Source organism: Taudactylus pleione, unplaced genomic scaffold, assembly GCF_031769625.1.
Source record: "Taudactylus pleione unplaced genomic scaffold, aTauple2 ptg002507l, whole genome shotgun sequence".
Classification (NCBI taxonomy): domain Eukaryota; kingdom Metazoa; phylum Chordata; class Amphibia; order Anura; family Myobatrachidae; genus Taudactylus; species Taudactylus pleione.
Genome location: NW_028286890.1, coordinates 32,865 through 59,436, shown reverse-complemented (window position 1 = coordinate 59,436; position 26,572 = coordinate 32,865). Strand labels below are relative to the sequence as shown.

At 42.5% G+C, this 26,572-nt stretch overlaps 2 protein-coding genes across 8 annotated transcripts in view; one reads left to right on the top strand and one right to left on the bottom strand.

The window, feature by feature from the left end:
* CNTRL (centriolin) overlaps window positions 1-13,111 on the bottom strand; it is a 107,286-nt gene extending 94,175 nt beyond the window's left edge. For 4 of the 7 annotated variants that reach the window (XM_088466115.1, XM_088466118.1, XM_088466124.1 and 1 more), the window contains exons 1-2: window positions 12,040-12,312; window positions 232-414 (exon numbers count right to left, since the gene is read on the bottom strand). In XM_088466115.1, the coding sequence (XP_088322241.1) occupies window positions 232-382 (151 nt within the window). In that variant the 5' untranslated portion in view covers window positions 383-414; window positions 12,040-12,312. Of the gene's footprint in view, window positions 1-231; window positions 415-12,039; window positions 12,314-13,097 lie in introns of those variants that run through there. The other 3 variants (XM_088466117.1, XM_088466120.1, XM_088466116.1) reach the window with 3 other exon arrangements.
* A 7,752-nt stretch (window positions 13,112-20,863) lies between these two features.
* LOC148431287 (complement C5-like) overlaps window positions 20,864-26,572 on the top strand; it is a gene marked incomplete at its 3' end in the record, with an annotated part of 29,231 nt that continues 23,522 nt past the window's right edge. Inside the window, exons 1-2 of the mRNA XM_088466113.1 lie at window positions 20,864-20,928; window positions 24,156-24,345. Of these exons, the coding sequence (XP_088322239.1) occupies window positions 20,864-20,928; window positions 24,156-24,345 (255 nt within the window). The remainder of the gene's footprint in view (window positions 20,929-24,155; window positions 24,346-26,572) is intronic.

Sequence of the window (26,572 nt, the reverse complement as noted above, 5' to 3'; positions counted from 1 at the left end):
AGAACAGCTGTGTCAGGGTCACCTTTAGAAAGAACGATAAAGAAATATTTCAGGATTTCTTCCTGTTCCCCAAACAACCACGTAGGTGCCAGGATATCTGCATCACCGGTGAGGTCTGAATCCCAGGACGGAGCTCAGCGCTGGTACTGCGACTATTATGCTAGTCGGTAGGGGAAAATAACATGTGCCTGTAACACAGAGTATGCTTTACCCTATAAGCTCCTGCCTTACCTTTATCTATTTCGTACTCTGAAATGTCACTTTCCTCAGTGATCTCGAGGTTCCGGCTGCCGACCCCTCTAGCGGTGTGAGAGGTGGGCGTTCTAGGATTTATGGCAGAAGGCGGTGACTTCATGTTGGGACTTTTGGCATTTTTCTTCATTGTAAAGAATTGAGCTGATCATTTAGGACAACCTGCAGGGGAACAAACCACACAAACATTTACAAATGACTCAGAAATATGCATCACACAAGTGCACAGGATTTTGTTTCAACTTTAAACTTCATTCACAGAAATGCCTGAAAGACCCTTAACCTAAGTGCGCTGGGAAACTGAAGATGCCGTTAGTGGGGTCTACCGTAAAGAGAAGATACTGACCTGTGATTTCACACTATGGTGCAAATGCATTCCCCACTTTGTACTTTAGTTTGACGCAGTTCCAAAACCTACTGCAACTGCATATTACAGCGTCATTGGGCGTGATCCTTGTCTCAGTGTCCTGACCCCAATATTATGGTATCACAGCATCAACCCAAAGCACGGAACCACTTGTGGTTGGTAATTAAAAGGACGAGAAGGAATGATGTTCCTGGTAAGTACCTCCAGGCTACATCTGCAGTACCTCAGTCAGATGCAAACGATAGCAGAAACACTTATTCCTGGCTAGGGGGAACACATAACCCTACTGAGGGTCACACAGCTGCCCACCCATAACGTATTCAAAAACAGAAAACAAAGGGTTATTGTACTGCAGGTAAGACGACTCTTCTCAGATCACTAACCTAACGATGGGCTGCTATCACCCAGCCACAGGTCACTAACAATCAAAAGCAAGGTGTCAGACTTGTACAACCTTCCACAGCGCACACAGGTCAGTTACTTACACACCTACCACAGATACGACCCCGGATATTAAGGATTGTGTGTGTGAGAGAGAAGTAAGATTCAGCAAGAACCAAACACAACTCTTAAATGACTTCCTTCCTCTTCTCAGTCAGTAAGAGATGTATCGACACTGCCCCAGCACTTCCCTAATCCTTTCACACCGTTATTACCAAATCAGCATGTGTGATAGGTTCTCCGGTCACCCCCCGAACTCTGGGGACAATAAGTGCATTAGTTATGTGTCTACCATTCAGCATATTCTATACTTACGCCTATTGTGTACTTTCCCAACAGACGGTGCAAAAAAACCACAATAAAGTATCAGAAGTTTAATAATTATATAGCTTGAAATGAAAGGAAGAGATATTTAAATGGAGACATACTGTAGATTTACTGCACTTGGCATTGAAGGGGCATATTCAATTACATGCGAAAAGTTGAGTACTTTTCACCTGGCAAGGTTTTTGCCGTCATTGCTGGTTTTCCATGCGAAAAAGTATCGCGCGCATCTCCGCTTACCCTCGTATTCAATTAGAAATCGGCGAAAACGGCACCCGGCGAAACACAAACAGGCGAAAAAGTGCTATCAGATTTGGGGAAATCAGCCTGACACCCCCCAAAAGATGCACTGACATTGGGGATCAATGTAGATGCCCCCGAATAGCCCTACTGAAGCTATTTGGGGTTCCTAAATGCTCTCATTAGCTGCTAATTAGCGTCTTTGCACAAGTGGTGAAGAATAGCATTTAGGAGGTTTTTATAGTGAAAATAACTAGTCCCAGCAAAGTTGAGGTACATGAAAATGGGTGCAAGCATGGTTAAAAATCCCAAAAGTGAGGTTTTAAAAAAAACGTGAAAAACGCACCTTCAGCAAGCACCTGCAATAAAAAAAAACACCCCCATACTTGTAGACACCCCCCAAAGTCTATTTTGCTAGTTTTTAAGTTTGTACCCCAACTTTGAAATTTGTTGCCCTCTTTTTCGAAGTACATTTTTGGGTTGTTCTTACAAAATCTTTTGTATTTTTTTTACGCAGTTTACCTTTAGGGACCTGTCCTAAGGGTGCAGGGTGGTTTCCCCACATTTGCACCCCAAAACCACAATTCTGCACTTACTTTCGACTGCTATTCATAGGCGAAACCTTTCCGCCGGGTACATTGCATTAAGTTTCCGCACCGACAAAAAGTCACCACAATTGAATTCGGGGATGTTTCCGCCGGCTAAATGATGTCACCGCCGAAACTTTTCCGCCGAAGACGGCTTTTCGCACCTAATTGTAAGTGGCCCATAGTCTCTAACCTGACGGGGGATAAACCACTTCCAGAATATATAGATCTATGACCAGAAGGGTGACAACAATAGCTGCATATTATGAATAAAGGTGCAGTGAGTGGTATATCGCCCTCTCCGGGGGAGGGTCATGGAACATATATACAATAGGAGGGATATGGTATATAATGTTACTTTGCTGTACCAGGACATAGCAGAGGTCATGAGTGATAATTTGTGTGAAGTAGTCATCAACGATAATATGTGTCAAATTGGGGTATAATGAGATAAAATATGCAATATAACGTATATAATAAGAGGTATATAGGCTATGACTATACCTAGACACAGCAACAATTAGTAGTGATAATATAATGTTAGTATTGGGGAAACTAAAAAAAATATTATGACATATAAAATATATAAGTGGGATATAGGAGCAGGGTTGGGTCACTAGTATAATATAAGAGGGATATGACTGTACCTGGCCACAGCAGTTATCAGTGGTAATACAATGTTAGTATTAGTGATAATGAGACATAATATAACATATTATATATAGAATAAGAGGTGTATAGGATCAGGTTTGGGTCACTAGTATAATATAAGAGGGATATGACTGTACCTGGCCCCAGCAGTTAGCAGTAGTAATACAATGTTAGTATTAGGGATAATGAGATATAATATGACATATAATATATAGAATAAGAGGGGTATAGGACTGGATATGACTGTACCTGGCCCCAGCAGTTAGCAGTAGTAATACAATGTTAGTATTAGGGATAATGAGATTTAATATGACATATAATATATAGAATAAGAGGGGTATAGGAGGATATGACTGTACCTGGCCCCAGCAGTTAGCAGTAGTAATACAATGTTAGTATTGGGGATAATGAGATATAATATGACATATAATATATAGAATAAGAGGGGTATAGGAGGATATGACTGTACCTGGCCCCAGCAGTTAGCAGTAGTAATACAATGTTAGTATTAGGGATAATGAGATATAATATGACATATAATATATAGAATAAGAGGGGTATAGGAGGATATGACTGTACCTGGCCCCAGCAGTTAGCAGTAGTAATACAATGTTAGTATTGGGGATAATGAGATATAATATGACATATAATATATAGAATAAGAGGGGTATAGGAGGATATGACTGTACCTGGCCCCAGCAGTTAGCAGTAGTAATACAATGTTAGTATTGGGGATAATGAGATATAATATGACATATAATATATAGAATAAGAGGGGTATAGGAGGATATGACTGTACCTGGCCCCAGCAGTTCGCAGTAGTAATACAATGTTAGTATTGGGGATAATGAGATATAATATGACATATAATATATAGAATAAGAGGGGTATAGGAGGATATGACTGTACCTGGCCCCAGCAGTTAGCAGTAGTAATACAATGTTAGTATTGGGGATAATGAGATATAATATGACATATAATATATAGAATAAGAGGGGTATAGGAGGATATGACTGTACCTGGCCCCAGCAGTTAGCAGTAGTAATACAATGTTAGTATTAGGGATAATGAGATATAATATGACATATAATATATAGAATAAGAGGGGTATAGGAGGATATGACTGTACCTGGCCCCAGCAGTTAGCAGTAGTAATACAATGTTAGTATTGGGGATAATGAGATATAATATGACATATAATATATAGAATAAGAGGGGTATAGGAGGATATGACTGTACCTGGCCCCAGCAGTTAGCAGTAGTAATACAATGTTAGTATTGGGGATAATGAGATATAATATGACATATAATATATAGAATAAGAGGGGTATAGGAGGATATGACTGTACCTGGCCCCAGCAGTTAGCAGTAGTAATACAATGTTAGTATTGGGGATAATGAGATATAATATGACATATAATATATAGAATAAGAGGGGTATAGGAGGATATGACTGTACCTGGCCCCAGCAGTTAGCAGTAGTAATACAATGTTAGTATTGGGGATAATGAGATATAATATGACATATAATATATAGAATAAGAGGGGGTATAGGAGGATATGACTGTACCTGGCCCCAGCAGTTAGCAGTAGTAATACAATGTTAGTATTGGGGATAATGAGATATAATATGACATATAATATATAGAATAAGAGGGGTATAGGAGGATATGACTGTACCTGGCCCCAGCAGTTAGCAGTAGTAATTACAATGTTAGTATTGGGGATAATGAGATATAATATGACATATAATATATAGAATAAGAGGGGTATAGGAGGATATGACTGTACCTGGCCCCAGCAGTTAGCAGTAGTAATACAATGTTAGTATTGGGGATAATGAGATATAATATGACATATAATATATAGAATAAGAGGGGTATAGGAGGATATGACTGTACCTGGCCCCAGCAGTTAGCAGTAGTAATACAATGTTAGTATTGGGGATAATGAGATATAATATGACATATAATATATAGAATAAGAGGGGTATAGGAGGATATGACTGTACCTGGCCCCAGCAGTTAGCAGTAGTAATACAATGTTAGTATTGGGGATAATGAGATATAATATGACATATAATATATAGAATAAGAGGGGTATAGGAGGATATGACTGTACCTGGCCCCAGCAGTTAGCAGTAGTAATACAATGTTAGTATTAGGGATAATGAGATATAATATGACATATAATATATAGAATAAGAGGGGTATAGGAGGATATGACTGTACCTGGCCCCAGCAGTTAGCAGTAGTAATACAATGTTAGTATTAGGGATAATGAGATATAATATGACATATTATATATAGAATAAGAGGGGTATAGGAGGATATGACTGTACCTGGCCCCAGCAGTTAGCAGTAGTAATACAATGTTAGTATTGGGGATAATGAGATATAATATGACATATAATATATAGAATAAGAGGGGTATAGGAGGATATGACTGTACCTGGCCCCAGCAGTTAGCAGTAGTAATACAATGTTAGTATTGGGGATAATGAGATATAATATGACATATAATATATAGAATAAGAGGGGGTATAGGAGGATATGACTGTACCTGGCCCCAGCAGTTAGCAGTAGTAATACAATGTTAGTATTGGGGATAATGAGATATAATATGACATATAATATATAGAATAAGAGGGGTATAGGAGGGATATGACTGTACCTGGCCCCAGCAGTTAGCAGTAGTAATACAATGTTAGTATTGGGGATAATGAGATATAATATGACATATAATATATAGAATAAGAGGGGTATAGGAGGATATGACTGTACCTGGCCCCAGCAGTTAGCAGTAGTAATACAATGTTAGTATTAGGGATAATGAGATATAATATGACATATAATATATAGAATAAGAGGGGTATAGGAGGATATGACTGTACCTGGCCCCAGCAGTTAGCAGTAGTAATACAATGTTAGTTATTGGGGATAATGAGATATAATATGACATATAATATATAGAATAAGAGGGGTATAGGAGGATATGACTGTACCTGGCCCCAGCAGTTAGCAGTAGTAATACAATGTTAGTATTGGGGATAATGAGATATAATATGACATATAATATATAGAATAAGAGGGGTATAGGAGGATATGACTGTACCTGGCCCCAGCAGTTAGCAGTAGTAATACAATGTTAGTATTGGGGATAATGAGATATAATATGACATATTATATATAGAATAAGAGGGGTATAGGAGGATATGACTGTACCTGGCCCCAGCAGTTAGCAGTAGTAATACAATGTTAGTATTAGGGATAATGAGATATAATATGACATATTATATATAGAATAAGAGGGGTATAGGAGGATATGACTGTACCTGGCCCCAGCAGTTAGCAGTAGTAATACAATGTTAGTATTGGGGATAATGAGATATAATATGACATATAATATATAGAATAAGAGGGGTATAGGACTGGATATGACTGTACCTGGCCCCAGCAGTTAGCAGTAGTAATACAATGTTAGTATTGGGGATAATGAGATATAATATGACATATAATATATAGAATAAGAGGGGTATAGGAGGATATGACTGTACCTGGCCCCAGCAGTTAGCAGTAGTAATACAATGTTAGTATTGGGGATAATGAGATATAATATGACATATAATATATAGAATAAGAGGGGTATAGGAGGATATGACTGTACCTGGCCCCAGCAGTTAGCAGTAGTAATACAATGTTAGTATTAGGGATAATGAGATATAATATGACATATTATATATAGAATAAGAGGGGTATAGGAGGATATGACTGTACCTGGCCCCAGCAGTTAGCAGTAGTAATACAATGTTAGTATTGGGGATAATGAGATATAATATGACATATAATATATAGAATAAGAGGGGTATAGGACTGGATATGACTGTACCTGGCCCCAGCAGTTAGCAGTAGTAATACAATGTTAGTATTGGGGATAATGAGATATAATATGACATATAATATATAGAATAAGAGGGGTATAGGAGGATATGACTGTACCTGGCCCCAGCAGTTAGCAGTAGTAATACAATGTTAGTATTAGGGATAATGAGATATAATATGACATATTATATATAGAATAAGAGGGGTATAGGAGGATATGACTGTACCTGGCCCCAGCAGTTAGCAGTAGTAATACAATGTTAGTATTGGGGATGAGATATAATATGACATATAATATATAGAATAAGAGGGGTATAGGACTGGATATGACTGTACCTGGCCCCAGCAGTTAGCAGTAGTAATACAATGTTAGTATTAGGGATAATGAGATATAATATGACATATTATATATAGAATAAGAGGGGTATAGGAGAATATGACTGTACCTGGCCCCCAGCAGTTAGCAGTAGTAATACAATGTTAGTATTGGGGATAATGAGATATAATATGACATATAATATATAGAATAAGAGGGGTATAGGAGGATATGACTGTACCTGGCCCCAGCAGTTAGCAGTAGTAATACAATGTTAGTATTAGGGGATAATGAGATATAATATGACATATAATATATAGAATAAGAGGGGTTATAGGGAGGATATGACTGTACCTGGCCCCAGCAGTTAGCAGTAGTAATACAATGTTAGTATTGGGGATAATGAGATATAATATGACATATTATATATAGAATAAGAGGGGTATAGGAGGATATGACTGTACCTGGCCCCAGCAGTTAGCAGTAGTAATACAATGTTAGTATTGGGGATAATGAGATATAATATGACATATAATATATAGAATAAGAGGGGTATAGGAGGATATGACTGTACCTGGCCCCAGCAGTTAGCAGTAGTAATACAATGTTAGTATTGGGGATAATGAGATATAATATGACATATAATATATAGAATAGAGGGGTATAGGAGGATATGACTGTACCTGGCCCCAGCAGTTAGCAGTAGTAATACAATGTTAGTATTGGGGATAATGAGATATAATATGACATATAATATATAGAATAAGAGGGGTATAGGACTGGATATGACTGTACCTGGCCCCAGCAGTTAGCAGTAGTAATACAATGTTAGTATTGGGGATAATGAGATATAATATGACATATAATATATAGAATAAGAGGGGTATAGGAGGATATGACTGTACCTGGCCCCAGCAGTTAGCAGTAGTAATACAATGTTAGTATTGGGGATAATGAGATATAATATGACATATTATATATAGAATAAGAGGGGTATAGGAGGATATGACTGTACCTGGCCCCAGCAGTTAGCAGTAGTAATACAATGTTAGTATTGGGGATAATGAGATATAATATGACATATAATATATAGAATAAGAGGGGTATAGGAGGATATGACTGTACCTGGCCCCAGCAGTTAGCAGTAGTAATACAATGTTAGTATTGGGGATAATGAGATATAATATGACATATAATATATAGAATAAGAGGGGTATAGGAGGATATGACTGTACCTGGCCCCCAGCAGTTAGCAGTAGTAATACAATGTTAGTATTGGGGATAATGAGATATAATATGACATATAATATATAGAATAAGAGGGGTATAGGAGGATATGACTGTACCTGGCCCCCAGCAGTTAGCAGTAGTAATACAATGTTAGTATTGGGGATAATGAGATATAATATGACATATAATATATAGAATAAGAGGGGTATAGGAGGATATGACTGTACCTGGCCCCAGCAGTTAGCAGTAGTAATACAATGTTAGTATTGGGGATAATGAGATATAATATGACATATAATATATAGAATAAGAGGGGTATAGGAGGATATGACTGTACCTGGCCCCAGCAGTTAGCAGTAGTAATACAATGTTAGTATTGGGGATAATGAGATATAATATGACATATAATATATAGAATAAGAGGGGTATAGGAGGATATGACTGTACCTGGCCCCAGCAGTTAGCAGTAGTAATACAATGTTAGTATTAGGGGATAATGAGATATAATATGACATATAATATATAGAATAAGAGGGGTATAGGAGGATATGACTGTACCTGGCCCCAGCAGTTAGCAGTAGTAATACAATGTTAGTATTGGGGATAATGAGATATAATATGACATATAATATATAGAATAAGAGGGGTATAGGAGGATATGACTGTACCTGGCCCCAGCAGTTAGCAGTAGTAATACAATGTTAGTATTAGGGATAATGAGATATAATATGACATATAATATATAGAATAAGAGGGGTATAGGAGGATATGACTGTACCTGGCCCCCAGCAGTTAGCAGTAGTAATACAATGTTAGTATTGGGGATAATGAGATATAATATGACATATAATATATAGAATAAGAGGGGTATAGGAGGATATGACTGTACCTGGCCCCAGCAGTTAGCAGTAGTAATACAATGTTAGTATTGGGGATAATGAGATATAATATGACATATAATATATAGAATAAGAGGGGTATAGGAGGATATGACTGTACCTGGCCCCAGCAGTTAGCAGTAGTAATACAATGTTAGTATTGGGGATAATGAGATATAATATGACATATAATATATAGAATAAGAGGGGTATAGGAGGATATGACTGTACCTGGCCCCAGCAGTTAGCAGTAGTAATACAATGTTAGTATTGGGGATAATGAGATATAATATGACATATAATATATAGAATAAGAGGGGTATAGGAGGATATGACTGTACCTGGCCCCAGCAGTTAGCAGTAGTAATACAATGTTAGTATTGGGGATAATGAGATATAATATGACATATAATATATAGAATAAGAGGGGTATAGGAGGATATGACTGTACCTGGCCCCAGCAGTTAGCAGTAGTAATACAATGTTAGTATTGGGGATAATGAGATATAATATGACATATAATATATAGAATAAGAGGGGTATAGGAGGATATGACTGTACCTGGCCCCAGCAGTTAGCAGTAGTAATACAATGTTAGTATTGGGGATAATGAGATATAATATGACATATAATATATAGAATAAGAGGGGTATAGGAGGATATGACTGTACCTGGCCCCAGCAGTTAGCAGTAGTAATACAATGTTAGTATTAGGGATAATGAGATATAATATGACATATAATATATAGAATAAGAGGGGTATAGGAGGATATGACTGTACCTGGCCCCAGCAGTTAGCAGTAGTAATACAATGTTAGTATTGGGGATAATGAGATATAATATGACATATAATATATAGAATAAGAGGGGTATAGGAGGATATGACTGTACCTGGCACCAGCAGTTAGCAGTAGTAATACAATGTTAGTATTAGGGATAATGAGATATAATATGACATATAATATATAGAATAAGAGGGGTATAGGAGGATATGACTGTACCTGGCCCCAGCAGTTAGCAGTAGTAATACAATGTTAGTATTGGGGATAATGAGATATAATATGACATATAATATATAGAATAAGAGGGGTATAGGAGGATATGACTGTACCTGGCCCCAGCAGTTAGCAGTAGTAATACAATGTTAGTATTGGGGATAATGAGATATAATATGACATATAATATATAGAATAAGAGGGGTATAGGAGGATATGACTGTACCTGGCCCCAGCAGTTAGCAGTAGTAATACAATGTTAGTATTGGGGATAATGAGATATAATATGACATATAATATATAGAATAAGAGGGGTATAGGAGGATATGACTGTACCTGGCCCCAGCAGTTAGCAGTAGTAATACAATGTTAGTATTGGGGATAATGAGATATAATATGACATATAATATATAGAATAAGAGGGGTATAGGAGGATATGACTGTACCTGGCCCCAGCAGTTAGCAGTAGTAATACAATGTTAGTATTGGGGATAATGAGATATAATATGACATATAATATATAGAATAAGAGGGGTATAGGAGGATATGACTGTACCTGGCCCCAGCAGTTAGCAGTAGTAATACAATGTTAGTATTGGGGATAATGAGATATAATATGACATATAATATATAGAATAAGAGGGGTATAGGAGGATATGACTGTACCTGGCCCCAGCAGTTAGCAGTAGTAATACAATGTTAGTATTGGGGATAATGAGATATAATATGACATATAATATATAGAATAAGAGGGGTATAGGAGGATATGACTGTACCTGGCCCCAGCAGTTAGCAGTAGTAATACAATGTTAGTATTGGGGATAATGAGATATAATATGACATATAATATATAGAATAAGAGGGGTATAGGAGGATATGACTGTACCTGGCCCCAGCAGTTAGCAGTAGTAATACAATGTTAGTATTAGGGGATAATGAGATATAATATGACATATAATATATAGAATAAGAGGGGTATAGGAGGATATGACTGTACCTGGCCCCAGCAGTTAGCAGTAGTAATACAATGTTAGTATTGGGGATAATGAGATATAATATGACATATAATATATAGAATAAGAGGGGTATAGGAGGATATGACTGTACCTGGCCCCAGCAGTTAGCAGTAGTAATACAATGTTAGTATTGGGGATAATGAGATATAATATGACATATAATATATAGAATAAGAGGGGTATAGGAGGATATGACTGTACCTGGCCCCAGCAGTTAGCAGTAGTAATACAATGTTAGTATTGGGGATAATGAGATATAATATGACATATAATATATAGAATAAGAGGGGTATAGGAGGATATGACTGTACCTGGCCCCAGCAGTTAGCAGTAGTAATACAATGTTAGTATTGGGGATAATGAGATATAATATGACATATAATATATAGAATAAGAGGGGTATAGGAGGATATGACTGTACCTGGCCCCAGCAGTTAGCAGTAGTAATACAATGTTAGTATTGGGGATAATGAGATATAATATGACATATAATATATAGAATAAGAGGGGTATAGGAGGATATGACTGTACCTGGCCCCAGCAGTTAGCAGTAGTAATACAATGTTAGTATTGGGGATAATGAGATATAATATGACATATAATATATAGAATAAGAGGGGTATAGGAGGATATGACTGTACCTGGCCCCAGCAGTTAGCAGTAGTAATACAATGTTAGTATTGGGGATAATGAGATATAATATGACATATAATATATAGAATAAGAGGGGTATAGGAGGATATGACTGTACCTGGCCCCAGCAGTTAGCAGTAGTAATACAATGTTAGTATTGGGGATAATGAGATATAATATGACATATAATATATAGAATAAGAGGGGTATAGGAGGATATGACTGTACCTGGCCCCAGCAGTTAGCAGTTTGTGCTGGCCGCCGTTGTCATGGTTACCTGGGGCCTCCCCCTGTCACCGCCGCGGCCTGGATTTGGAATGGGCCTCCCCTCAGGACACAGGCCCAGACAGACTGACAGGCAGCGCAGCACCGGGATAGGGTGGTGAGGCGCGTCCGCAGCTATAAGTATGGAGTGCGCTGAGCACAGACCGGGAGTTACTGGCTCATGCGCGCCGCCATGCTGGAAGGGGACGCGGCTTCAGCTGACAGCAGAGCAGGGACCCGGGCTAGGCCGCGCCCAATCCGGGGTGTTATCCAGCCCAGAGCCCTCCCTGTTTCTGCTGTCAGTCAGTCACTATGTGAAAGTGTATACTATAAACTATAATATTTATTACCAGTTATTTATATAGCGCACACATATTCCGCAGCGCTTTACAGAGAATATTTGGCCATTCACATCAGTCCCGTACTGTATCATCATCCGGCCATGATGGAGGCTTCCCTGGCTCTACTCTCTCGCTAATCTAATCTATCTATCTATCTATCTATCTATCTATCTATCTATCTATCTATCTATCTATCTATCTATCTATCTATCTATTATCCCCCGAGGGGGTGCAAGCTGGATTGCGCAAATAGTGACCTGTTTGGGCGCCCAAACTGCATTTTTCGCGATCGCAAAGATCGGCATCAATTGAACAGCGCCCCGCGATCTCCCGTCACTTTAGACGGGAGAGATCGGGCACGCTAAAACAATGAAATACCTCCCAAAGTGTTCATTCTAGCACCCTGCACCAGTCACAACCCGTGCAGTTCCTCTATCCTGCCTGGGGTGTCACTCTCTGCTCTGGTGTTTCTAGCCCACTAACTGCTGTATTTCAGCAGTATGTTGCATCAGTTGTGCGTGCTAGAAGCACCAGAGCAGAGAGGGACACCCCAAGCAGGATAGAGGAACTGGGCGGGTTGTGACAGATGCGGTGTGCTAGAATGAAGACTAGATTATCGATCTGCAGTACCTCATATCTATCTACCTATCTCTCATATCTCAGAGGTTCCCAAACACGTACCTCAAGGCTCACCAACAGGTCAGAGATATCCATAGTTGAGCACAGGTGGTTAAAACCAATTGACTGAGGTACTAATTATGTCAGCTGTGGTCAAGCATGAATATCTCTAAAACCTGAATTGTTGGGGAGCCTTGAGGACAGCGTTTGGGAACCTCTGTCATATCTATCTGTCATCTATTTCAGTGGTTCTCAAACTCCGTCCTCAGCAGGTGCACAGGTGTACTCATTAGTCACTGACACATTTTAAAAGATCCACAGGTGCAGATAATTATTTCACTTCTGATTCTGTGAGGAGACCTGGAAAACATGCACTGCAATTCCTTTGCAACTCCGATTGCAGTGCCCTGGACATTGCATCCTGATTGACAGGCTGTGGCTGTTTGGGGGTGGGGAATGGGCAGAGACGGGGAACCGTTCCACAACATGGAGGCATGTCGCCTCCATTTTGTGGGAGTGCCAAAACTAGGGTCTATGTCTTCTGACACAGACTTCCTGGCCCCAGTTGAGCAGTACTGGCGGTCGTTCTGAGTAAGCTTAGGCTCTATGTAAACTAGGTTTTCTTGTGCTTGTTTGGAACTCATCTTTAAGTTTCCAACCTGGATCAGACCCCCTTTTACACTGCGGCGCCGACCCAGGCTGTGCCCGAGTCGGCACCATTCACACCTGACCCGGGTCAGCACTGACCCGGCTGTCCGGCGAAGGCGACCAGCGCTTTTTCCCCTCCCCCTCCGCGACCTACTTACCTTATCCTGCAGCGGTCCGGAGGCAGGGAGAGCAGGTGGGGTGCGCTGCTTCGTGCCGCTCGGGCAGGCGCTGCTTGCAGGGGCCGCTTGGAGATGATGTCATCTCCAAGCGCCACTGAAGCCGGCCAATCAGGCGGCATGCGGCGCGACCCAGGTCATCGTGAGCCGCGCCGCGCCGTTTACATTGCAGGGTGACACGGGAACAACCCACGCTCAACCCTGCAATCGAGCAGGGTCGGATCCCCGGGTCACTGGACCCGGGATGATCCGTTTACACTGACTAAAATCCTGGGGTTATGTGCGTTTACGTGCATCAACCCGGGATATTTCAGTCGGTGTAAAAGGGGTATAATACAAAATAATTGTTCCATGTACGTCGGGATTGCACAGATGGTTTTTAACACAATATTTTCTGGCTGACCTGTGGTGGGAGAGCGGGTGTTTAATTGTGAAGGACAAGCCTTATAATACATCTCTGTATAGGCGGTCACCTTTTCAGTGAACTCTGTGTGTGAGTTGTGTGTCCGCTGTGCTATTTACAGCAGCCTTTCACAATCCGCTCATTGAACAGAAGGATCAGCAATGCTCAGTCACTCGCACTGATTTATCCAGAAATCTCATTCGCTTCTGGGTGTGTAATATAAAAAGCAGCATATTGATTGGTGTATCAAAGAATAAATCACCCAACGTGTTTCGTCTCATTAAGATACATTGACAAAAAGTCTCCGTGGCCGGGAATAGAAATCTCTACTAAGGCTTTTATTACACGCTTGCAAACTCAGACAGGAATTTTGTTCGGATTCTTGACATTAAATGTTATCGGTATAGGATCACACGGCTATCTAATATTGGAATATACTCAGCATTATGAGAATTATTATTAATGCCAATTAATAATAATGCCAATTGCGAGAACAGTGATTTTTTTTTTTGCTAGATAGTTATAGACCTGTTTTTATATATTTATCCATTTTAATTGTTATTATTCTTGTTTTATATGTATTTTTTTTATCTAAATGTAATTAGGTAAATTGTTTTCAATTAAACTGATATCTGCCATCTGTTTCTCGTAGTGCCTGACTGCTATTTTATATACTGTAGTCTCTTTTATGGTGGCTGTGCATTTAGTTTCATTTATGTTTTCCTTTATTGGATTAATGGCTTCTTCACCATCTGGTTGAAGGTTTACTAATTTTACCACCAAGAGAGAAAATATCTGGCACCAAAACAGGTCTTACCTGTTACTTGATAATTTGTTATTATTTCATTTGATAGATTTTTTATTATTTTTATTATGGCATACAAAAATTCCTGCCCAAAATTGTCCAGAATTTTTCGCAGGATCCAAATATTCACCTTTGGGTTGCTAATGCTCAACTCCTGTGGATACAGCCTTCTCCACTTATTTTTAAATTGTATATGGGTATGCTGTTTTTTACGTATTCCGATTGGATTGGGTGGACACTGTGAGCGTGATCCATAGGTGAACGCAGGGGAGCCATCAGACGCAAGTTACCAATGGTTTCCCTCCGCACTGCGCATGCGTCTCAATGGTAACTGCACAGAGACGCATATCGAAATTGCACACAGATCCATGCAATTTCGGTGGGCGTGTCGGTGTATACGACTACGTCTAAAGAGTTGGTGGGCGTCTCCACAGGACACCCGTCGGCCGCAGCATTTGTATAAAGACACAGTACAGCCAACGACTTGATGTTCCCCTACGTCTTTGTATTTTTTTCTCTCTCCGTGACTGATTACATTGTTTTTATTATGCGATGACAATGGAGTAATTTTATTGCACTACTTTATACAATTGGAATGTTTGTACCATCTGTGTGTCCTCTTTTTGTACGCTGTGCAATGCTCCAAACAAAAAAAAGTTTATGTGAAAAAAATAAAATTGTACAAAAAAATCATAGAAATGTTAAACGATGCCGACCCGGTGCAATGCTTAGCGGTATGACATCACCAATGTTCTCTCTTGTGTTCTCTAGATTTACTCCTTCATCTGTCTTCCATGATGTATGTTTCCTGCCAGTGGCTGATTGAATTATTTTTCCAGGGCCACTTTAAATTCCCAAAGTGACCTCATACAGGCAAGACCAAATCAAGTGTAGGCGGGGCCAAGACAAAAGTAGGCAGAGTTATCGCATGGTCATCCCAAGCCGAAACTATGGTAAGGCCATAGCAACTGAAGGAGAAGCCTGTCACAGTATTCTAGTGACAGATATTCAAGTCATAGAGCACCCCAATGAATACCATACAATACAGAAAGCATCCCGATGGCCGCATTGCAATACAAGGAGCATCCCAATGACTACCATACAGTACAGATATCTTCGCAGTGACTACCGTACAGTGCAGAGAACATCCAGATGACAGTGATACAATACACGGAACATCCAGGTAACTGATACAATGCAGAGAATATCCCAGTGATAGCCACACAGTACAGAGTTCATCCTAGTGACTGCCATACATTGCAAAGAGAACCCTAGTGACCACCATACATACGGAATTGGTAGGTAATACCTCCGGCCGCATGGCTGACAGTTCGAATCCAAGCAGCGTCAGGCCGACAGAGGAAGAGATCCCGGCAGCGGAAGCCCGACAGCGCTGGAAATCCTGATCGTCCCCAGGTAAGTACTAACTAACCTAACCTACCCCCCTAACCCTCCCTTAGGGGTGCCTAACCCTAATCCCCCCTCTAAGTGCCTAAACCTAGCCCCCCCCTTCCCCGCTGCCTAAACCTAAGTCCCCCGGGGGGGTGCCTAACCCTAACCTCCCCCGGGGGTGCCTAACCCTAACCCCCTCTTCCCCTAGCCTAACCCTAACCCTCCCGGGGGGGTGCCTAACCCTAAGTCCCCACCGGGAGCCCTAAACCTAACCCTCTCCCCCACAGCTGTTCGCTCGCGGCGCCCAGCATCCCTTCGATCGGGATGCCGGGTGCCGGTCTACCGGCGTAGGGGTAATGACAGGCGTCTAGATTTTAGACGCCTGTCATTTAACCCTCGTCCGGGATATGACAGTCGGGAAGCCGGCTGTCGGTATAATGTCAGCTGGCTTCCCGATTGCATCCCATACATACAGATGGCATTCACATTACCACCGTATAAAAAAATGATTTAGAAGACCTAATGGCGTTTATCACATATAGTCCATCCTCATTAAAAATTATAATAATATATCAATGTAAACTATAAGTATACATTCGGATTCATTGATCAATACAGAATCAGGTCAGCGGAAATATTCAGGAGGTACTGCAATCCTCTCAAACTATATGAACAGGACAGAAGAAAAAATAAATTGCACTGACATGTTTATGCAGTGACAATAAACAACATACAAGTCTGGTAAACATACATTTATTAATAAACAAAAAAAAAAAGGACATTTATGTAATAAATTCACATAGAAATTTAAAAGTCGTTATTCCTCAAAAACTGTGAGCAACAAATAATTATACAAAACCAGCTGAAGTACCCGGCATTGCCCGGGTTTAAATCTTCATGTTATTAAGTTAGGAATCCCAGTCCAATTGCCCTCTGTGAAGTTTTCGTCCAAATACATACAGTGGAAGGCTCAGAACAGGCTCCCCGGGTCAAAGTTCTGCCCAATGTACACCAACGGGAGTTCCGCCTGGGACCCTAACCATCCTAAAACCTGACCAGGATCCAACTGGGCCACCTCGCATTGGTTTCATGCCAATCGGTGCAGGGGTGTCTGAATGCATAACCGGACAGACAAACAGACCAAAGAATTACATATATATGATACTTCTGGAATGAGCTTCAGAGTCTAGATACAAAGTAACAGATAAGTAGCTAATTGGTTCAATAGACCACAGTTAGATACTACGTAGTCTCTTTTGTATCCAGATATGAAAGAACTTATTCCTGTAGCTCTCCACAGTATATAAACAAAATCCTCTGTTAAAATGCTTCAAACAGGAATATAAACTGCTGAGCATAGGCAGTATTAATACTCTGTCGATTTAAATAGATATAATATTACCCTCTCTCCTGATAAGGATTTAAATACTCAGTTGTGCCCTGTGTCTCCCACTTCAGGACAGTATTGCTCTTATCAAATCCACAATACATAAATGTCCCACATTGGGTTATGCACAGTGATGCTCCTTACGTAGGACAATTCCTGGAGACAACCTCACCATTAAAAGCCTCCGCACTTGCTTCCTTCACTGGTCCGGTCTGTAAAAGATTATTATAGGGCAGCTGGCTGCCACGTGCCGAGATCGCAAGGCAGCTGGTTATTGTGTATCGACAATAAACCGGCATAGTGTGAATTTGAGGACTGGAAGGCAGCTTGTTACCATGTATCACCAGAGAGAGCTTCCACACAGCCGGCAAATCTGTGTAAAGAGATGGGTAAGTAAAAAGTGCCCACAAGTCCTAACGCATTTGCTTGCACAGTGAGTGTACAGGCTTGTCAGAGGAACACCATATAGTAGTGTATAGAGAGCATGCAACTTACTGTCATACAATACAGAGAGCATCCCAGTCACCGTCATACAGTACAGAGAGTATCCAAATGACTGCCATACAGTGCAGGGAGCATCCAGGTGATACAATACAGAGCATCCAAGTGTCCACAATACAATAAAAAGAGCACCCAGGGTAACAAAGTATGTATCTATAAACTGAATAAACATCTACATGCCACCTGATAAAATCCCCTGTGCCCGGTATAGGATAGGTGGGTCAGGAGCAGGTAAGCATACATTAGTAGTGGTACAGGAGATTCTTTTAAAGATGCATTGGATTTGTACTTACACACCTTTTAGTGAGCGTACCTTAGTGAGTCCTTTAGAGCTGGTGTGAGTTTCAGAGTAGAGGATAATGAGAGCCGTATTTATGAGCTGGGCGTATCTATACACTAGATTTTAAGTCGCACTCTTAAGCCGCATACACACTAGACGATAAGTTGGACTATATGAACGATAACGATATCGTTATTGTTCATTGCATTCAATATCGTCCAGTGTGTATGCTCCCGCGGATCATTAATGATATCTTTCATCGCCCGTACTTGCAGGGCAACCTGGCGATATCGTCAGGTTCTGTAAGTACGGGGATGAGGGAGGGTGCCGTCACTGAATGATATCGTGCACGATATCGTTCAGTGTGTATGTTTAATGTCGTTAACGACATTGAGCCCGGCAGTGCAGGGGAAACACTTATACCCCTTTTACACCAGAGCTAAAACCCGGGTTATTGTAGGGGTAACCCGGGTAGCTCCTTGCTGTAAAAGGGGACAGGGTTGGATTCTCGGGTTGAGTGACCCAGCAATCCAACCCAGGTAACTTGCAAGGTTTAACACGGGAATGACCCGTAAAACCCTGCAGTGTAAACGGCGCAATCTGGGTCATGATGACCTGGAGCACGCCGCATGCCGGACCATTGGTGGGCTTCAGTGGCGCTTGGAGATGACGTCATCTCCAAGCGTCCACTTCTACGCCGGAAGAGCCGGGTCACTGCAGACCCAGCTCCGGTGTGAACGGCACCGATTTGGTAATATCCTGGGTCAGCACCGGCTAAATTCTGGGTTTGATCCAGTTTGGAATCCTGTTCCAACCTCCGGGTCAGACCCAGAATTTAGGTACAACAGCTGTATCAATGATATCGCTCATGGAGTGTATGCGGCTTTAGAAACGTAATCGTACAGAGGCCTGTATGCAAAAGTCGTCAGTTTACTGAAAGTACAAGTGAAGTGATCCAAATGAATAAAATAAAAGCACTTATTTCAACCTGGAAACAAATGGGGCCAGATGTAAAATCCATTGATCTCAGAATTCACAGGAAAGGTTACTGATTAAACAGGTTCCATTGTGAAATCAGAGTTTACTCAGAGCCCTGTTTGCACTAGACCCCAGTTGCACAATGCCTGTTTGCACTCTTGTCTTGATAAATATACACGTTAATTGGTTAAACAATTGCATAATGAATGCATGAATTGACTTAGTGGTAAACTATTTCCCGAAAGTGGAAGCACAGGTGGGATTTCCCCTTATTTCTCTGTCTGTTTTCTATACTGTTAATTTAATACTGAACATATACAAAATACAGATCAGATATCTACTCTTAGAAATTCTCATTCAGTCCGACACAACAGTTAAGGCAATGGTAAATGACAGGAAAAAAAGAAAGATTTGACAAAATGAATTGTGAAATACACTGTAATAATAAAATAATATCATGCTAATATCAAATATTTGATTAAAACACAGCAGGTGCAGTTTCTCTGTCTGTGTTATGGCCTCAAGTGTGAGTGGTGGTGTGTCTGTGTACACAACTGCTTTCACCAATGCTCCAGCTTTTGTGGAACTACACATCCCAGCATGACGTGCCGCAGTTTTGCTATTAGGGAATGCTAAAACTGTGGCAGGGCATGCTGGGATGTGTAGTTCCTCAACTGGAAGGCTGCATGTTGTACATCCCTGCACCAGGGTGACAGATCTCTCTTTACCCGCCAGTGCATGCAATGAAGGGCGCCGAGTTAGCCAAATGGGGTGCATCCACACCACGCTGCCAGCGACCAGGGGACTATTTTCTGTTCTGTATGTACTGTTTCATGAAACTGTTTGAGTGTTGCCGAATGGCCGTCCATGTGCAATAGATAAGCCAGGCCAGAATCCGGGCGAAAGCTATCACTTACTATAGAATCTTCGCAATGACAGGCTGCTGTCCTGGCAAGATTGCCCATAAAAGTCATCGGTTATAGCTGGGCAAAACTGCATCATAAACAGACCCCTTGTGTATTATCCACATCAGTCAGAGAGAATTCTCTCTGCACTCATTTACAAATGCAAATAGGACCAGTACACATTGCAATCAGTGTCTAAACACAGAGACAATATGTGGCCTTGCCAGCCAATCGCTGACCTGAAGGGCAAAGTACTCTCTAAGTCAGAGGTCTTCTCCGCCTCACATCAGCACATTGCTGGAACCTAAGCATCCCGAGTATTCTCTCACCCATGCCATCTCACCATAGCACACAATGATCCTCTTACATATAGCCATTCTCCTAGTCCTATATGGAAGGAGCCAATGTCAGGAGCGAACGTAAGTAATACTGTCTTATTTCTTTTAAATCTTTTTTTCACTGATGTTACCTGAGATCAGGGCCGTAACTAGGGTAGTGCAACCAGTGCCATGGCACAGGGCACCGCAGGGCAGGGGGTGCTGTTTGGGCCTGTCAATTTTCCTGTTCATTATCATTCTCACTTGTAGCTTCCTCTTCTTTTATCCTCAGCATCTCCTGGCCTCCCCTATCTCTTCCCTGGCCCTTCCCCAAGAGGCCATGGTCCTCTCTCAGGTGCACTATATTATGTCCCTATTTATCCCCAGCATCTCCTGGCCTCCCCTATCTCTTCCCTGGCCCTTCCCCATGAGGCCATGGCCCTCTCTCAGGTGCACTATATTATGTCCCTATTTATTCCCAGCATCTCCTGGCCTCCCCTATCTCTTCCCTGGCCCTTCCCCATGAGGCCATGGCCCTCTCTCAGGTGCACTATATTATGTCCCTATTTATCCCCAGCATCTCCTGGCCTCCCCTATCTCTTCCCTGGCCCTTCCCCATGAGGCCATGGCCCTCTCTCAGGTGCACTGTATTATGTCCCTATTTATCCCAAGCATCTCCTGGCCTCCCCTATCTCTTCCCTGGCCCTTCCCCATGAGGCCATGGCCCTCTCTCAGGTGCACTGTATTATGTCCCTATTTATCCCCAGCATCTCCTGGCCTCCCCTATCTCTTCCCTGACCCTTCCCCAAGAGGCCATGACCCTCTCTCAGGTGCACTATATTATGTCCCTATTTATCCCAAGCATCTCCTGGCCTCCCCTATCTCTTCCCTGGCCCTTCCCCATGAGGCCATGGCCCTCTCTCAGGTGCACTGTATTATGTCCCTATTTATCCCCAGCATCTCCTGGCCTCCCCTATCTCTTCCCTGACCCTTCCCCAAGAGGCCATGACCCTCTCTCAGGTGCACTATATTATGTCCCTATTTATCCCCAGCATCTCCTGGCCTCCCCTATCTTTTCCCTGGCCCTTCCCCATGAGGCCATGGCCCTCTCTCAGGTGCACTATATTATGTCCCTATTTATCCCCAGCATCTCCTGGCCTCCCCTATCTCTTCCCTGGCCCTTCCCCATGAGGCCATGGCCTTTTTTCAGGTGCATTTCTTATGTTCCTACTTAAAAAATGGGAGGGGGGGGGGCGCCAATGCTCTCTCTGGCACAGGGAACCAAAAAGTCTAGTTACGGCTCTGTCTGAGATGAACAGCAGATACCACATTGTCGAACCCTTGACATGGGCACCTGAATTGCTCCGGTAATAGAATTAGGAGGCTGCCAGGGCACGCTGGGATATCTAGTTCAACAACAGCTGAAGAGCCAGAGATTGCCAATCCCTGCACAGTCTGTCTTTACAAGCATGCAACATGTATGTGAACTGATTGCAATGCAGTCATGCAGCATTTGTTTTTCATGTGTGTCCGGATTTACATGGCTGATCTGGTAACTCTACTTCCATTGTATTTCAAAGTCCCAGACGTGGCTAAACACAGTGTTGTGTGGAGTATATGCTGGCTACATGGCCGGCCTAGTAATAACCATGGAGATATAGGGGTAATTATCAAAGCTTGGACAGAGATAAAATTGGGAGAGATAACGTACCAACCAAACAGCTTCTAACTTGCATGTTACAGGCTGCGTTTGATAAATGACAGGAGCTGATTGGTTGGTACTTTATCTCTCACAATTTTCTCTCTCCAAGCATTGATAAATACCCCAAATAATGTCTTATATGCTGGCCAGACCATTATTTTGGTTGTGGAGTAAAGGATCGGTGGGTTCAGACGGAGCAGTTTCAGTTAGAGCTCTATGATTTTCATCGTCATCTCCGCGCCCACGCCAGTGAGATACATTGAGACTAGAATGGATTAATAATACCCTTACCTGAGTGAGATAATAATATACTTATCTAATCCTCCAAAAAGGATATAATATAATAAGGGTGGAAATGTGGACAGAGATATGAAAATGGTTCCATTGTTGTGTTATATGTGTAATCAGTCCATTGAATCAGTAGCGTAGATACTAAGCCAGGTACTTAGGGGCTATTTACCAAAAACAAATCGCTGGGTCCTATTAGAGGTGCTCAGGTGCCTGACAAAACTTGGCGCCTTTCCTATCCTAGGGTATGCGACCATTGAATAGAGTGCAGAGCTTTGGGGGTGGTACCGTCTCTGCCGCACGGCCCTTGGTTTTGTCTAGCAGGGTGCCTGGAATGGCACCCTACAGCGTGCCTACCGATTTCCTGGCAGCAGTCCTTGGGGAAGATGACGAATGACTAATCGGGTATCTTCTGGACGGCACCGGATGCCAGACGGGTTCCGGGAGACTTGCTTACTTTTCCGTGCGGCCGGGAGAGTGCCACCCAATTTTCAGGAGTCTGCCGGCCGTTACGTGACTGCATACAAAGACACAGAATCGGACGCAGATCAGTCCATAAGTCGATGAATAATCTTATCGTTATGCAGAATGTCTTTGGGAACTGAGCAGCTGGAGCTTCTTTAACTGCGTACAAGGTCGCAGTTACAGGCTAAGACACACCCCCCGAAAACAGAGTTTCACTCCCCGCATTGCTGCCCACAAATGGTAACTGCCGGTCAGTCACGTTGCAAATAAAACCTCACTGTGAGCGACATTGGTACTGAAACGACGCGTGGGTCAGGCATATGCGCAGATCACCAAACAAACGCTCAATTGCGTAAACATGGTCATTGCGTCAATATCTGAATCAGGCCCTTAGAACAGGACAGTTGTCTACCTGCGGCCAACCAGAATCAGTTTCCTACTTAACCTGCATGCGATTGGCTGCATTTGTAAAGGAGGATGGGGCCATAGTCAATTAAATAAGTATTTTTTTGCAGGAGCACTACAGGTCACAGCTAGCCAGAGTTTTCCTAGTATAGGAATGCTTGTGCTTGTAGACAGTGCCAGTGTATCCATGGGGCGTGATGATGCTGGTACTTGTCCTGGCATGATGCTGTCCTGGAATGGTGCTTGGGGAACTATATGTGCCAACATACCTGAATGAAGTTGCTTTTAATGATGGAACTAGGCCCCGCTTGGACCAGGGGCAGATTGAGAGAGGAGGAGGCCCGTGTGCAGCTACCAGGGGGATACCCCAATCTGTGCCAGAGTCTAATGCGCATATGCGAGTATTCGGGATGATGGCGCTGCCCATATTTCTTCAGGCATCATCTAAATACTGTTTTCTTTCTCGTAGGTACATTGTGATGGCGCCTCGGATGTGGCGAATTGGGGCTCAGGAGACGGTGCTCGTTCAAGCTTTCAGACAACAGGAAAATTTCCCCATAAAACTTTCATTGTTTAGTTACCCAGATAGAAGACTTTACACCTCGCAATCGCTGGAGCTGACGCAAGGCAACAACTTTCAAGGCAAAATTAATCTCCAGGTAAGAGCGCGTTCTATCACTAGTACTGATTTTTATTATTCATGTGTAATATTTATACTAGTATAAGAGACCTGTCATTCGCCAGGTCACTAGCTGTGGTGGTCAGCATTGGAGATCCCCCCCGACCTCTCTCTCTCTTCGCCTGTCTTATTATCCCATCATCCATCCCTTCTCTCTCATCACCTGTGTTCGCCATTTCTCTCTCACCCACTTGCCCAGGCCCCCCCCCATGTTCTTTAATCCCCCCATATGCTTTTTCATCCTCCTTTTTTTAATTATTTGAATATGTTAATTGTACTCTGTACCAGAACAGGTATTGTGCAGCCATTTTTTATTATTAAACCAAAATGTTGCTAGTCGCTGAAGTATCACAACAGCAACAGGCTAAGGGCCTTATTCAGGTTGCATCGCACGGCTGCGTTCGCACGCAGCCGGCCGATGTTTGCATTCTGCGCATGCGTATGCATTTCTGTGTGCGTACCGGCCGCTGTGATCCTGAAACGATCGCAGAGTGAGCACACAGAGGCCCTCATTCAGACCCGGTCGCAAGCGCTGAGTGCTTGCAACCGGGTCGATGTTTATCCCCTGCGCACGTGCGCAAACCCCGGAGCAAGGGAGAAACTCTCTTGCCCCTGAGCTCACTACAAAAGGGGCGGCTGTCGATGGTGAGTGACAGCTCAGCCCGTTTTGTAGGCGGGGCGGGGGGGGGTGGCTACACAAACGGAGGCGTTCCCAAGCGAACGCCTGCCGTTTTGTGGGCGGCCGCACTGACACCAGCAGTGATGTCAGTGGGGAGCTTCCTGCTTGATCAGAGCAGGAAGCTCCCTGGGGCTTGCAGTTGCCGAGACCCAACCTTAGGGTCTCATCGCAAGCCCCGATGGTCGCGATGGGTTTGACCATCGCGACCATCAACCTGGTCGGTCGCTAAGCTGTGGGTGGTAACCCACAGCTTAGCTAGCGACCAGGAGGCCACACTAAAAAAAAGAAGCGTCCGCCCTCATTCAGAGAGAGCGATCGCTTCTTGCGACCGCCTCTGAATGAGGGCCTGAGTCTTCACAGAGTGATTGACATGAAGTGACCATTTGGGGGTGAAGAGTGGGGGTGGTCGGCGGAACCCAGGCGTGCCTATGCATTTGAACACCGTTACAGGGGCGTGCATAATTAAGCCCCTGCGATTGCATATGCTGGCAGAGGTCTAGATGGCGACAGGAAGTTTAGCAGATTGTGCGGTAGGGTCAGGTCAACCACAACTGTGCGAATGGTTCCGATGCTACTCGATGTTACCGATGTTTTCGCTGACTTGCAGATGCATATCATGGGAAGTGGGCGGCTTTATACAGTGATGAGCGTCTTGGTATAGTGCTGCGGTTGCCGTGCAGTTGCATTCATTAGCATTTTTTCACAGCTAGCGGGTGTGTGCGAACGCAGCCGTGCGATCCGTGCTGAGACAGGCTCTAAGTATGCTTGAAAGGCTATTTTGGAGGGACAGTTGGTGGCGCTATGCTCTTAGATGTCACTGTGAAGCCTCTCTTTGGCGTTATAGTAGTGTTCTCTCTTCCAGGATCTTTCTTGTTGCTCATTTTGCATGTTATGTTATGAAGTTCACCTCAGCTGGTCACAGTACAGCATACTTACCTACTCCCCCTTCCCAGCCCATCTGTGTGACTCTCTATTTTTGAGTATTGAGCATACGCAGACCCCTAAACATCAGATATGTAGGCTGCACCTGCTCAACAGCATGCCATCGCTGGCTAAATCGTCCAATGGCAAACATATAAAGGCTACATGCCATCCCTAAAATATACAGAACAATATTCAGCTTCAGTGATGTCACTTATTTCTACTGAATGGATAGGCTGCATTCTCAGTGATGTCACTGGTTCCTAATGAATGGATAGGCTGCATTCTCAGTGATGTCCCTGGTTCCTAATGAATGGATAGGCTGCATTCTCAGTGACATCACTGGTTCCTAATGAATGGATAGGCTGCATTCTCAGTGATATCACTGGTTCCTAGTGAATAGATAGGCTGCATTCTCAGTGATGTCCCTGGTTCCTAATGAATGGATAGGCTGCGTTCTCAGTGATGTCACTAGTTCCTAATGAATGGATAGGCTGCGTTCTCAGTGATGTCCCTGGTTCCTAATGAATGGATAGGCTGCGTTCTCAGTGATGTCACTAGTTCCTAATGAATGGATAGGCTGCGTTCTCAGTGATGTCCCTGGTTC